Source organism: Phalacrocorax aristotelis, chromosome 19, assembly GCF_949628215.1.
Source record: "Phalacrocorax aristotelis chromosome 19, bGulAri2.1, whole genome shotgun sequence".
NCBI classification, from domain to species: Eukaryota; Metazoa; Chordata; class Aves; order Suliformes; family Phalacrocoracidae; genus Phalacrocorax; species Phalacrocorax aristotelis.
The window spans coordinates 6,833,977-6,848,378 of NC_134294.1; the positions used below are offsets into that span (position 1 = coordinate 6,833,977).

Sequence of the window (14,402 nt, forward strand, 5' to 3'; positions counted from 1 at the left end):
ACTACTTTTTTTTTTAATCCAAACCGTAATGATTTCTAGGGTTATTTAAGCATCTCAGCTGTACCAATATAATCGGTGTGACACCCAACCCCATGTAGGATAAGAGCACAGATCATCAAGGCTCCCAGTAGGAGCCAAGTTCTCTGTGTGGGGACTAGAAAGAACTTCATTTGTAGATGAGCTGTTCCCAGGTTCTCTTTAGGCTCCTCGATTGTTGCTAACATGAGAGTTCCCATGTTCGTTGGGAATACAAAGGCGCCTACTATCCTGTATCAAGACACCGTGGGCGTTCTGAATGCAACCTTCCATGCAACGGGAGTGGTTATCCCACTTGACTGATCTGTTACCTAGATCGACACATGATGGTTTTCTGAAGGAAAACAGCATACTGCCCCAGTTCCAGAATTTTGCTAGAGTGTTTGTGTTCACTTGGAAGAAACTTGCTCTTGAGTGTGTACGACTTGCAGCCTTCCTCTGTATAATCCCCGACTCAGTGAGATGTCGAACAACTACTATAATTAGGATGCACTAGCTAATTTCTGAAAGCAATGCGGAGGTTGTATCTGCACTTGGCTACTGTCAACCAGAAGGGCATTTAATTTACTGTAGTAGATGACTGCCTGGTACGCTAGGCTTAACTTGGCAGCTTCACTAAGAAATATGAGCCAGCACACACACTTCAAAGGTATAAAGGCTGAGGGACTGTTTTTACCACTGCCAAGATGAAGGAAAAGATTCAACCCAGTACAAAACTGGTGCTGACTATACAAGCTGAGTGGGGGCAGTGAAATGTGTCCAGAAAATAGCCTACAAGTGCAATTATAGGTTTGTTTAGTGCTTGTCTTTTTCCTTTTGTACTAAGCAGTACTGCAATCAAATCTTTCTTAAACATTTATTATACATTCTTTGGCCCAAGATGGAAAATTAGATGGAAATTAGAAAACAGCAGATAAAATTTGATTATTTTGAGGAATAAGGCTGGAGTGCTTGGGCTGTTACCCTGTAACAGATGTTAACTACTTTGCCACTGTATTGGTTTTCCAAAAGGTATACGTGGCACCATGGAATCGCGCTGCAGAGCCAACACTGATGTTTAGAACAAGCAATGAATTGGCTAGGTCACCAACGGGTGGGGTGGTTTGGTTTGGTTTCTGTTAGCTTTTTTTAAAAAGTGAGTCTGATAGAAAAATCAAGCAGCCTGCAGGAAGTTTTTGAGAACCCTACTCAAGTGTGTATTTAGTAAGAAACATAAATATTTAGAGGGGGGAAAAGACACCTGAATGACTGGTTGTCGTGGTTTAGCCCCAGCCAGCAAGTAAGCCACTTGCTCACTGCCCCCACCCCTGCGGCATGGGGAGAGAATCAGAAGAGCAAAAGCAAGAAAACTTGTGGGTTGAGATAAAACAGTTTAATAATTAAAATAAAATAGTAATAGCAATAATGGTGATAATTATCATAATAATAATAAAGAAAATAATGAGAGAGAGGGAAATGAATCCTGGAAAACAAGGGGAAAAAAACAACCAAAACCCACAAGCGATAGAACCACTCACTACCTGCTGACCAACGCTGCTGGTCCCCGAGCCGCGACTGCTGCCTCCCTCCCCCGGCCAGCTCCCCCCAGGTCACACACTGGGCATGACGTTACATGATATGGAATATCCCTTTGGCCAGTTTGGATCCGCTCTCTTGGCTGTGCCCCCTCCCCTCCCGGCTCCTTGTGCTCCCAGCAGAGCCTGGGACGCTGGAAAAGCCCTTGAATAGCACAAGCGCTGCCCAGCAACAACTAAAACATCGGTGCGTGATCAACATTATTTTCATACTAAGTCCAAAAGACAGCACTGGGCCAGCTACGGTGAAGGAAAATTAACTCTATCCCAGCTAAAACCATGACACTGCAGCCTGCTTCTGAATGCTGAGGATGATCTGGGCTGTATTCTACATTTTACACGGTTTCACGCTGCAGGATTTTACACGGGAGCCTTAGAGATGTTCCTGGCTTTCACAGCTCCTTCCCTTTCCCCTCTGCTCCCCTTCCTCGCCGCCCTCACGCTGTAGTTGGCGTTACAGGCTCTGCAAGTGCAGCGCGCCCCTGGATCAGGCATAAGCCCATTCCTCCCGGCCCTCCCCTTAGCAACGCCCCGCACGCCCGTTGCTACGGAGGCGCACCCCGCCCTAGTTTGGCCTTCTCCGCTCCCCGTCCCCAGCCCAGCGCTCCCGCCCACTCGCCCACCTCGCAGCCAATACCATTCCGCTCCCTGGCCGAGCCCCGTCGCGTCATCCCGTCAATCAAAAGACGCAGCCTGCTCCGCATGACGTCTCGCTGCTGACGCAATTCGTGCGACCGCGCCCGACCCAATGGGAAGCCGCTCCCCCCGCCCCTCCGTTCCTCCCCGCCGCCGTCGCGCATGCGCGCGGGGAGCGGCGCGTGCTCCGCGTGGGCGCGTGCTGCCGGCGGTGTCATGTCTTGGCTCTTCGGGCTGAACCGCGGGGCGGCCCCGGCGGGCGGCGGCGACGCGGCCCCGGGCGCGGCCGGCCTCTCCCTCCCGCCGGCACCGGGCGGCGGCGGCGGCGGCGGGGCGGCGGGAGGCGGCGCCGGGGACCGCCAGGCGCCCAAGGACAAATGGAGCAACTTTGACCCAACGGGCCTGGAGCGGGCGGCGAAGGCGGCGCGGGAGCTGGACGCATCCCGTGCGTGAGAGGCCGGGCCGGGGGTGGCGGCCCTTAGTCGGTACCTCGCGTCCTGTCAGCTCCCGCCTTCGCGCAGCGTGTGCGCCTGCCAGCCCGGGCGGGCTCCCGCACCGCTTCCCCGGGGCTGCGGCCCCTTGCCCCGGGGGAGCCCCTTGCCTCAGGGGGGTGGGCCCGGAGGCCGGGGAAGGCCCCTTGCCGGGGGAGGCGGGCAGCCCATTGCCCCGAGGCCCGGCCCGCAGGATCGCTGGCTTCCTCTGAGCACGTCCCCCAGGGCCTGTGAAGGGAGAGGGCCGTACCGGGAGCACCTTCTCGGCAGGATAAACCCGTTGGCCTCAGATGACGGGTGTGCTGAGAAGGTTCCTGGCCGTCTGTCAGCAGGGAGGGATGGACGTGCCTCAGAGCCATGCGCTGGGCGGTCTCAGCTACTGCCGAGTTGGATTGAACAGGTCGAGCATTGCCTTACCTGTAAAAGACTTTTGTGCTATCGCTAACCTCATCCTCGTTATTAATTTCAGGCCATGCAAAAGATGCTCTTAGTCTTGCCCAGATGCAAGAGCAGACCTTGCAGCTGGAACAGCAAACGAAACTTAAGGTATGTCAGAACTCATTACTTGTTGCACAGCCACCACGTTTGTGGGGGGAATGAGTCGAAGTCTCATTTTCTAGTAATCTGTCGAGGGTGCTAAGTTTTTCTTGTCACTCTTCAGCTTCAGCAACTAATAGTTATTTGCCTTTTAAAAAAAAATAATTCTGGAAGGTGAAGTGCAAGCTGATTTGGCCTATATTCAGACATATTTTTAGCTTTGTTTACAGTTTATGTGTCCTGGGTTGTAACTCCTAGAATGTCACCAGCGTTTTTAGGGAATGACAAGGTTTTCTGCAGGGAGCTGTAAAGTAGTTGGGTGGAGGACAGACTACTCTTTCTTTTATAAAGGCATTTGGGGGTTGTTTGAATGTTGGTTTATTTGGGTGTTTTGGGTTTTTTTTTAAATAAATTGTATTTAATCCTGAAATGGCTGGTTATGGTATTTCTTGCAATCATATTTTTATGATCGTGTTTTAGCTTTCTTGTGTCATTGGTCAGCTTTGCAGGGTACTACTCTGATCACAGAGGGAGTTCTTGGAATATAGATGTCACTAGCATTTTTCTGTAGGACGACCTGTTGAGCTCACGTGTGGTGATTATCCTCTTTATTTTACTAGGAGTATGAAGCTGCCATAGAACAACTGAAGAATGAGCAGATACGGGTACAAGCAGAAGAGAGACGAAAAACACTCAGTGAAGAAACCAAACAGCATCAAGCAGTAAGGGAGTGAGGGGGAAGCCAAGTGATGGGAGACCTTGTTTGTGTCCTCCTTTATGGAAAAGGCAACAATGCATTAATTGCCCTTTTTGGGGGGTTGGGGAAAGGGGCTCATGGGCAGGCGTAGATGTGAGGCAATTCACAGACTGAGCCCATCTTCTACCCTGGCTTTGTAATGCTGAACTGGGTTTGTAATTGCATGCAGCTTTGCTGTCTTGAGCTTTTGTTACCAAATTTGTGAACATCCAAAGGGACCGGCAGGAGCAGTTACTCTCACTGTGTACTCTTTGAAATTTTCCAAAAGGAGCTTTCAGGGAAGTGCTGTTGAACATGCTGAGATACGCTTACTTGTGCCTAACAGCTGTTGGTGTTAAAAGGTGGAAGACTACTGGCTTATCAAGTATATGTGTAAGCCTGGACAATGAAACATCTCTTAAGTTATTTGGATTTCAGTCTTAAGTAGCCTGCAACCCTAATTCTTCCAAGTTTGATCTCTTAGACAGCAGAAAATACCTTAAGAGAAGTGATGGAAATTTGAGACTTACAGAGGCTGTGTTGTGAGCAATGCTTGTGCTTTCTGGTATGTTTTAGTGTGAGTTACTGAAGTGACAATAATACTGAAATCAGGGAAATGCCAGCTAGTTTTTATGCTAGAGCTCAGATCTGGCAACATTTTACTTTGAGAGCACAGGAAATTAGGGTTTGATTAATTTTAATTTATTAGCTTTGGAAGATGGCTAAAACTGCTTATTTGGCACGTGTTGCTTTTTATCCCATCAGAGATTGGACTTTGAACGGGGCAGGCTCAGGAAGCAAGCCTCACAGTCATCTGCTTTGTTCATGGGTTAGCTCCTGAACTCTTGCGGTGCACGGGGCATCATCTGAAATCAAAGCAAACTCGATCATGATTTACTTCTGTAGTGCCATGCTTTACAGTTGTTGAGGAGGTAACTTGCAAGCCGTTCTGCTGTCTGTGTATTGGGAATAGAGAGTAGTATCACCCCTCGTACAGTCCTCCTTGCTGATGGATATGGGCCCTCAGACCACTTTCAGTTCAATGGAGATGACGTGGGTTTATTTGCTGGTTGCAGTGGAAAGTCAATGAGAGAAATTAATGAGGAACAAGAAAATCAGTCAGAAACGGAGCCCGTCTGACAGGCAGTGTATCTTGACAGTTCTATTGCTTGCAATTGCCAGTTCAGGTAACCTGTTTTAGAACATGAAAAATGTGGTTTTCCCAGTAAAGTAAGTCTCCTTTTCTGGGCCAAGGAACACTTGTTCCTTGTTTTTATGTCTGTGCTACCTTAAAATGAAGTCAGACTGTATAGATAGCATAGAGAAGTTCTTGGCACTGGCTAAGGATGTTTTGCCCCAAGCTTTGCCCTGTTCATATTCAAACGGGGATTACTTTTTGTTTTGGGGTGGGTGTGTTTGTGTTTGTTCTGGTTTTTCCCCCTGCATGTTTCAAACCTCATTGCCTTTAGGACTAAGTTCTCTCTTAAATGCTAATCTTTACATTCTGATTATTGCCTTTTTTTTTTTTTAAGCGAGCCCAATACCAGGACAAATTGGCAAGGCAGCGCTATGATGAACAGATGCGACAACAGGTATGATAGCTTCCTTCTCTAACCCATCTGGGAGCTGTATAGTAGCTTTCTTAAGTCAAAGTGGTGATCTGGAGCTGTGCCCGGTTGTGCTGGCCAGATGGCTGATGCCAGGCAGAGTTGCTTTCATCTGTACTATTTGCTTGGCATCAACAGTGCTGGCCAGGCAAACCAAAGGTCAGGAATTAGGACAAAGCAACTAGGAGCATGGGGTTAAGAGTATGAATCTGGGAGATGGGCAGAGGAAGAATGCACTTCAACCTGAGAACTAGCTTCTTGAAAACATTTGTATTACTTAAGCTTACACAAATACCTACTTGACCGAGTTCTTACAACTTTGATGCATCTTCCGCTGTCGTCTTTGCCTGTAGCAACTTACTAATGAAGAGAATCTGAGGAAGCAGGAAGAATCTGTGCAGAAGCAGGAAGCCATGAGGCGTGGTAAGCTCGTAATTTATCTTTAGCTAGTGACGGAGCGGGTGGGCAGATGAATCCTCTGTACTACTGATCTTTGACTCCATGTCCATATCGGTTGATGCTCCATTAGAGCCATGCGTTAACATCATATTGGCAAGTAACAGGTAAATCCCAGTAGTACTAGAACTGAAAATTGCTTCCAAGACTAGTTTTTAGAAGGCTGCACTCCTAAATGTCTGCTCTGTTGTACTTGGATTGCCCAGTGAACTGTCAGCATCTCCTGATCTGCAGCTGAAATTCTGCTGTTATACTGATACAATCTAAAATAGAACCAGTTTTGAGGCAGGAAGAGAAATAAGATAGCTTCTGGGAGGAACGGTTGAATCTGTGTCACCTAGTCTCCATTCACTGTTTCGTGTAGAAACTGAAAGCTGAGAAATTAAGTTTTTGTCTAAAACTTGCTTTGTTTCTTTTCATTGTGGCGGAATCACCAGAATCACTGGGTTTGCAGAACTCCAGTGGGACTCCACTGGGGCACATGGCTTAGAAGTGTAGGGCAATTTGTGTATGACCAGATGGGATCAGAAGGCTGGTTTGTGCCATACACAGATGTGAACTGCTATGTTGTCCACTCCTTGCTGCCATCTAGTGTACTGTCAGTGTTTGTCTGTGTCTTTGAGGGGAGCGTGGTAGCATACAACATAGCAACCATATAACAGCTCAATGGTGAAACCCTGTAGGAGAGGGCGGTCTTACTCTTGTAGTACCCACCTACTCATAGGCACTAAGATGTGAATGTCAAGGGAGCCCATCCAGCGTTCAGGTATCAAGATGGGTATCGGGTATCAAGTGGCTGGGTGGTCCAGTCAGGATTTCTTGCAGTGTCATGGGAGATAGTGGGTGCTGGCTATGCGGTCCTCCTCTCATCTCCTGGGTTGTTCTTAGGTTTCTCATTCATTCTCCGTTCACATAAATCTTGTCTTTTGCGATTCTGTGTGTCTGAAGTAACAGAGCTTCCAAAATCCTGTTTGGGACAGCATTTTACAGGCAACTCCATGTTGCTTCTCTCCCTTACAGGCAGTGTGCGTTACTCTGTGTGTAGTTACTTGCCCAGTGTTGTCCTTCATTGTCAGTAGCATGTCACCCTTCCTACCTGAAATCACGTTGATGAACAGCAGCAGTGCCTGGCACTGTGGTTTTTCCCTCTCTGTTGCTTTATCCCTCATTGTCTAGCCTGTGTCTGGCTAGAGTTTGCCCTGAACAATATCTGTGGTGATGAACTTCCAGAACTGAAGCATGATTATTGTCTTGCAGCGTGCCATCTGGAGAAGGCCGCCTATTTGGTGTGTGAACCCCCTGAGCACAGAGGGAAAATTCCTTGTCTGTTTTCTGTAATATTCTACTGGTTTGCTGCCTTTTGGGGGAGGGTGGGAGGGAATTCAGATCTTGAGGTCTGCTGCTATGGGACCACACAGCTGTTAGGAAGCAATGCATCTCTTTCACCTGCCTGCTGCCTGGGATTAAGCCAGCCCAAAAGATTGTCCTTTTCTCTTTTTTTTTAGCAACTATAGAGCGAGAGATGGAGCTGCGGCATAAGAATGAAATGCTGCGTGTCGAGGCAGAGGCGAGAGCCCGTGCTAAGGCTGAGCGGGAGAATGCAGACATCATTCGGGAACAGATCCGCTTAAAAGCTGCTGAACATCGCCAAACAGTATTAGAGTCCCTCAAGTATGTGCAAGCCAGGAGAAGGGCCTGGGTTGATTGCTGCTTTTGCAGATTGCTCCCATCGTGTAGGAAGCCTTGCCGTTTATTCCTCTAAGCTCTGAGGAATATCAGAAGTTAGTTTGTACGCTCTTGTACTCTGAACATTGTCATCGAATGTGAACCAAAGAGACTATTTATAGAGTTTTAAATTTTAGGCAATTTTTCTAACAGATTACTTCAAGCCTTATTCACTAAGATTTGAGACTCAGCTACTCTGAAAACTCTCTTAAGTTCTTTCAGTTTCTGAACATATGCCATAAAAGTTCAAAGCGGTCTATCTCCAAAGGGGCAGGCACTTAGATTTGTAATTTGTTAATTTTAGGTCCTTTGAGATTTTGAATTGAAAATGCTTTAGAATTAAATACTTTCTATTCCAGTTCAGCACCAATAATGTATTAAAGAAAGAAATTGATACCATCTTAATGCCAAATGCTTTTTCTGGATTTAATCCCAGATCAGGTATAGATATCAGATGGTTATAAATGTGTTTGCTATGTTTGTTCATGTTGCAGTTCCCAGGTGACCCCTCAATTAGCTTTGCCTGGTTCTGAAGATAGTTATAAAGTTGTCTTGTAAATTGTTTCAATCCAGTTTTTTAAATCCCTTTCTCTTCTCCTGCTTGCCTTGCTGTTTGCTTGCCACAGGACAGCTGGGATGATCTTTGGGGAAGGATTCCGTGCTTTTGTAACAGACTGGGATAAAGTTACGGCCACGGTAAGATGTGACATGTATTGATAACTTCCAGAGAAGTCTGTAAATGTGTTAAACTCCTTGCTCTGATATATTGATAAACTAAACCGTGGCAGGAATTTGCTCACTTGGTGCTCTCTGCAGTCCTCAGCTAAGGTGATGGTGTGCTTCAGATTTTTATTCAAATTAATTCTTGTCTTCTCTGTAAAGATAATTCGTTTCTCATTGGTCAAAAAGTTCTGGTTTTGATTGAAAGGCAGGTAATTGTTGTGTCCTTGGAGGCACCATCACCTTTACAAACATGTTTCCTGAAGTTTCCCAGCTATTGCAAGTAATAGATGCAGATTCTGTGGCAAAAAAAGATGAGTCTTTCACAGATTGGGTTTTTTTTCACAGGTTGTTCTAGAATTTGCTGTCTCTTGTGTATGTAGGGGAGTAGGGCTTTTATCAAAGAGCCAATTAGAGATAACTGCAGGTTTTTTCTTTGAGATCTTGAATAAGATTTTTGCGTTTGACTAGGCTCTGAGCTGACAAGTTCTCATTCAGCTTTTTAGTGATTGATGTTCATTGTACTTTCATGACGCATGAGTATCTATAAGTGTTTATAGGTGAACAGAGCGTTATGAAATGTTTAACACTGCTGTTACAGGACTTCTTTGCCAGTGGTGGTTTTTTGGGAACGGACCTAATCCCCACTTCCCCTCAGCCCCGATGTCTTTTGTTTGTTTGCAGTTAAACTACAAACTGGAAAAGTCTTTTTAGGAATATTAGCAAAGTATATTGGAAATGTGGAATAGTTGATCTGGTGGACACAAAAGGGGTTTGTTCCCTCTAAACCAGTGGTCTCAATTTTTTTGATCGTGTACCCCTTACAGTAAAGAATTTCTGAGAACAGTCTCCCAGGAAATAGTAGGAAATGCATCATGAAAGTTTCTGGTTTCAAATTCTATTAAGTTTTTAATGGCCCTAAAAATGACCATTAAAAATTTAATAACGCTTTAATTAAGGGTTTGAAATTTTAAGTCCCCAGAGACAAGTTCTTCGGTATTCCCCATTAGCATGCATCCTGTCTCTGAGCTGCAATTTCTTCCTACCAAGTTAGCTGCCAAGAACTTGCCTGCGACCCTCATACCAGGCGGGTAGCAGACTGTTAGCTCGCTGTGATCACAGAGTCTGAGGGTACCATTTTCACCTCAAAGCAGTACTCCTCGCCTCTGGAACTTCAAACCTTGCATGACATGATCTAAAACTGGCTTTGCTGCTTATCTCACAACTTTATATTTAATTTTCATGTAGCTTAGGGAGTGTTTGGAGAACTGTTATGTGTGCTAAATAAGTTGTTTAAAAGCTGGACCAATGTCTTTTCACAGGACAAAAGAGTGTGGCAGTGGCTTCTTAGGGACATAAAGTTGTTTCCCAGTGTGCTACTTAAAACTTCACAGTGAAAATATATTTTTAGTAGCGTGGCTTGTTAAAGTGGACACTTTGCTTTAAGTCGGTTACCACCATCTGCTCCACCCTCCAGTTTGATACACAGAGGCTGATACAAAAGGCACTTTGCCTGAGCGCACTGGGGAGCACAAGACATGCTTTTAGTGGATCCTTTTGTACCTGGGACACCTGCAAGTATGCAGAGCCTTTTGCAGATGAGTGCTTGATGCTTTTAGCTGCATATTCTCTTGGCCCAGATAAGTTTCCTGCGTTATGGTCATTTTTGCTTCTGACAAGGTGTTGTCTTGTGAATTTGGGACGTTTAGCTTAAAAAGTAGTGTATTTTTGGAAAGGAGGTAACACAGCTGGAACTCATATTTTTTGTTGCTTTGAAAAATGGCTGTAAGGTAAGAATTAGCCACTTATTTTAGGGTTCCTCTGAACTAGCCCTGGATTTTCTCCTCTTCCTGCCTGCTCTAAGGGCAGCTCTTTTCCTACCTCTTCCCATCCAAGCAGAACCCCAAAGGTTCTGCTCAAAGTTCTTTGGGTTTGTTGGGTTTTTTAGTGGAATTCACTTTACTTATCAGTCAGAGATTCATCCCTTTGCTAGATACCTCATGATAAACAGGCACTGTAATCAGCCTGATTTGTGGAGTTGGCATAGTAATTGGGTGGTTCTGTGAAGGTGACAGTTGAGTAATTTTCCTATTTTGATGCATAGCTGTTAGTCTTAAAGCTGTGTTTCTCTGTGTCTTGTAACATGAACATCAGTGAAGTCCAGAAGTCTGAAATACTTACCTCTGCCTGGATGGATCTGATGTATCAACCTGTAACTTCGCTTAGTCCTGGATGTTGCTAAAGCAGGTGGTGTAAGAGTGCATGAGATCGTTTGTAATGGTACCTTGCTTTGAAAGGGAGGCTGCTAAAAAAGCAGAGTCTCTTTTGTGTTCTAACGTCCCTGTAAACTGAGATGGATCAGGTGTGGAGATCGTCTTAGTGTTTGCATCCTGGAACTTACAGTTCTGAACTGTTTATGTTTCCATCCAAAGCAAAGGTGATGTCAGACGCTTAAGCAGAGTGAAACTGAACAGATGGTGTCTCATGGTTTATTAAACAATGCCATCCTTGTTGTCGTTGAGGCTTTTGACCTTGTTCTGTACTTGTAATAAAAGTCTGCTTCCTTTAAAAGCTTGCTCTGTTGTCTGTCTGGGCTTGCTCTGATACAAATTACTGGCATCTAGCTGTAAGCTGAACACAGCTGATTACTTGCACTCAAAACTGCGCGGAACAGTTGGCTTCTTCCCAAACACCTCTCAGGTTAAAAGTAATGCCCCTCTTTCCCTTGTATTTTCAGGTGAATAGGACTTCTGGTAAATCAACTGACTTGCTCGCATATGCACAAACAGATGGAACTGGAGGCTTATGTTTGTGCACCTTAAGTAAAGTTTTAAAATAACTTTTTAATAAAACTTTTATCAGTGCTATCCGTCTCTGAGAATTAAGGAAACAATCCTATATATGCTAAAGATTTCTGTAAAGTCTTGCTTTCAAATCCTGTCCTGAAACGTTATTCTTAGCAAACTCCTGGAGAGTCTTTAGCATTGTCAGCACAGCTCCTTGTCTATTCTGACAGCTAGCTATGGCGGAAAAAGCTGCCTGCAGGGCTCTTGGTTTAACATGAGCCAACGTAGCGCTGAACTGAGCGGCAACCGTAAACCACAATGAAGTCTGGAGTCTTTCTGCTTCGCTGGCAAATTGATGGGAATGTCTCATGTTCTGGGGTTGCTGAAAGAACAGCCTCTAATGTGGTGATGGTAATTCTCACGGTGGTTTTGGCTTTGAAGCTCCTCTTGAGTACCTGTTTTCCTGACGTGTTGGGTTCTGGCTAGTCCTTTTTGTTCCCTACTGTGTACCGCCTTGGTAGCAGCGACGGTTCAGATGTTTGTCTTGGCATCTTTAATTTGACATACATGGTGAGTGGTAGTCTGGCAGACAGCACCTGGCTGATGGCTTATTAACTGCCTGCACAGAATACCTGGGAAAAAAACCAAACCGTACCACTTTTCCAGTGTGCTTTTGTTCATAACACTGGAAGCTAAAGCTTCAGCGTTGTGGGAGATACTGTTTTCTCATAGCAGGCTTATACCAGCGGTTTGTAGCAAAGCCTGATGGCTTTGTCTTAATACATACTCTACTTAGTTAGAAGTCTGAAAAGCCGCACATGTTTTGAGCAGGGAGTACACGCTTCTGGATGCATGACTATATGCATTACTTGTGCTTCCTCTGCCTTTCACACCGCAAGATGCAAGAGCACTAAATACCCTCTGAACAGGGAGCGAGACCTTGACTGTCTGAACAGGGATAAAACACCTTACAAAGAAAACCCATATTTGCCAGCATTTGTCCTGAATCGTAATTCCCCACCCCAGGGCACACTGCACACAATAGCATTGCCTTACCAGGTGTTTTTCCTAACCCTTCCCCTCCCTTTCTTTTTTTTTCACAGGTGGCAGGCCTAACCCTGCTGGCAGTGGGTGTTTACTCTGCCAAGAATGCCACGGCAGTAGCAGGGCGATATATAGAAGCACGTTTGGGTAAACCTTCCCTGGTGAGAGAAACTTCACGCATTACTGTGCTGGAGGCACTGAAGCATCCTATCAAGGTAAAGTTTAGCTTTGGTTTTGTGTTGCACTCAGCCATGAGGATGCAAAACTCCTTTTGCAGCTCTGTGTTAGGCAGGGAGCTGTCAATGGGTCTGTGAATAAACATACTATTAGAGATAGCATAGGTGGGTTGAGCTTATTGTCATTTCATGTGACCTTCTTGTCCAGGTACATTGTCAAAACTTTTGTTGATTTCTACATGTCAGTAACTGAATTTGTCCTCTCTAGGTTGGTAAGCGTCTTACCAGCAAGGCTCAGGATGCCCTTGAAGGAGTTGTTCTCAGTGTGAGTACTATATTTTGCTATCCTGGTCTGTGAAGGATGACTTTAGACCCTAAATAAGAATGGCTGTTGCCTTACACTCACTTCAAAAGCTGTAATTCCAGTAACTCTGGAGACATTGCACCCTTGGGGCACTGAGACCATAAATAAGCTCCTGTCTTCAGTGTGATATGCATTAAGCACTCTGTTAACCTTTTTTCCTCTGTGCAAAGTAGTAGGAAGTCTTCGTTCAGTCCTTGCCCTGCTGCAGTTTTTCTCTGTAGCCACTGTGTTAATATACAGAGTTCCACTTGTTATTGAGCCTGGATCTGCTCGTAGGCCAAAAAGGTGAAGCAGCATGTGCATTTGACTGTCTTGTGAATGGTTCTTCACTTGCTAATTAGAGCTGCTTCTGTATATTTGCTTCTGAATTTGATTCCTGGATATCAGGCAAGTTTAAGTGCTTCTTGAAGCTGCTGAGAGAAAATGGTCCTGCAGGAATAGCTTTCTCCCAGTATCTCTACAAATGCAGTAATAAGCATGAATATAAATGTTTATGACTTACATGAAAGAATTAGTACTGCAAAGTACCACTTACGTTTTGACGTATCCCTCCCAGCATATCCAACAGGAGGTGAATATTTAGGTGTTATCAGTTCTTACAGTAGTCACTGCACTGCTCCCTGCACTGCTGCTTTTTCTTGTAAAAGAATTGTAGCCAAGTGGACAGAACTTGATGTTGAGTAAGTCCTGTCACAGAAGGGGAAATGACCCTGGTCTGATGTAATAAGCAGCTAAAGTTAAGGCTTAAAAACTTGACACTGTATGAGTGCTGCCTACTTCTTGCTGGTACTGATCTGTGAAGCTGGTGGATGCAGGTCTCTTGGTACTTTCTGTTCCTTAAGTTTAACCCTTTTCTTGCAGCCACAGTTAGAAGCACGTGTGAGAGATATTGCCATAGCAACAAGAAATACAAAAAAGAACAAAAGCCTGTACAGGAATATCCTTATGTACGGTCCCCCTGGCACTGGAAAGACGCTCTTTGCCAAGGTAAAACCCTGCCAAGATTCTGACAACCTTCGTGTTGCTGGGTGCTCTGAAAACCTCAGGGTCTAAGCACGCTCCCTAGCCTGAAATCTATTGCTGAGGTATTGCATAACATTGTGTTCTCGTGTCTCTGCTGGGAAGGGAGGAAAGGGCAACCACCCTGCTTCAACTCTAAATTAGTACAGTCACTTGGATTCTAGTGCTAAGCGTAGGCAGAAGAGCCCTTCCATCTGGAAAAGGCACTTGGCAACTGTGACTTGTGAAATCGCAACACCAGCCTGGCAGCTCGTTTCCACCACTGTTAATTTTATGCACTTGTCTAAATAGGGTCTTTCCTGCTGTCACTTACTAATCCCAGAGCGGAGATAGGTATGGCTTCACTGTATGTATGTGCTACCAGGATGGTTTTTGCACGGATGTGAGTCAGGATTTGATTTTTGACTTGCTCGTCAGTGCTTGTCCACTAGATCTGAGGTTTCATATCCTTGTTTAACAGTGTTAACAGATAACAAGTTAACAGATTTGACATG

The 14,402-nt window shown here is 45.3% G+C and overlaps 1 protein-coding gene across 1 annotated transcript in view; it reads left to right on the forward strand.

Annotated features, from left to right (window-relative positions):
- The first annotated feature begins 2,414 nt into the window (after window positions 1–2,414).
- LOC142066351 (ATPase family AAA domain-containing protein 3) overlaps window positions 2,415–14,402 on the forward strand; it is a 30,766-nt gene continuing 18,778 nt past the window's right edge. Inside the window, exons 1-10 of the mRNA XM_075113664.1 lie at window positions 2,415–2,691; window positions 3,207–3,283; window positions 3,895–3,996; window positions 5,543–5,602; window positions 5,971–6,040; window positions 7,579–7,744; window positions 8,425–8,494; window positions 12,408–12,563; window positions 12,793–12,849; window positions 13,750–13,875. Of these exons, the coding sequence (XP_074969765.1) occupies window positions 2,463–2,691; window positions 3,207–3,283; window positions 3,895–3,996; window positions 5,543–5,602; window positions 5,971–6,040; window positions 7,579–7,744; window positions 8,425–8,494; window positions 12,408–12,563; window positions 12,793–12,849; window positions 13,750–13,875 (1,113 nt within the window). The 5' untranslated portion in view covers window positions 2,415–2,462. The remainder of the gene's footprint in view (window positions 2,692–3,206; window positions 3,284–3,894; window positions 3,997–5,542; window positions 5,603–5,970; window positions 6,041–7,578; window positions 7,745–8,424; window positions 8,495–12,407; window positions 12,564–12,792; window positions 12,850–13,749; window positions 13,876–14,402) is intronic.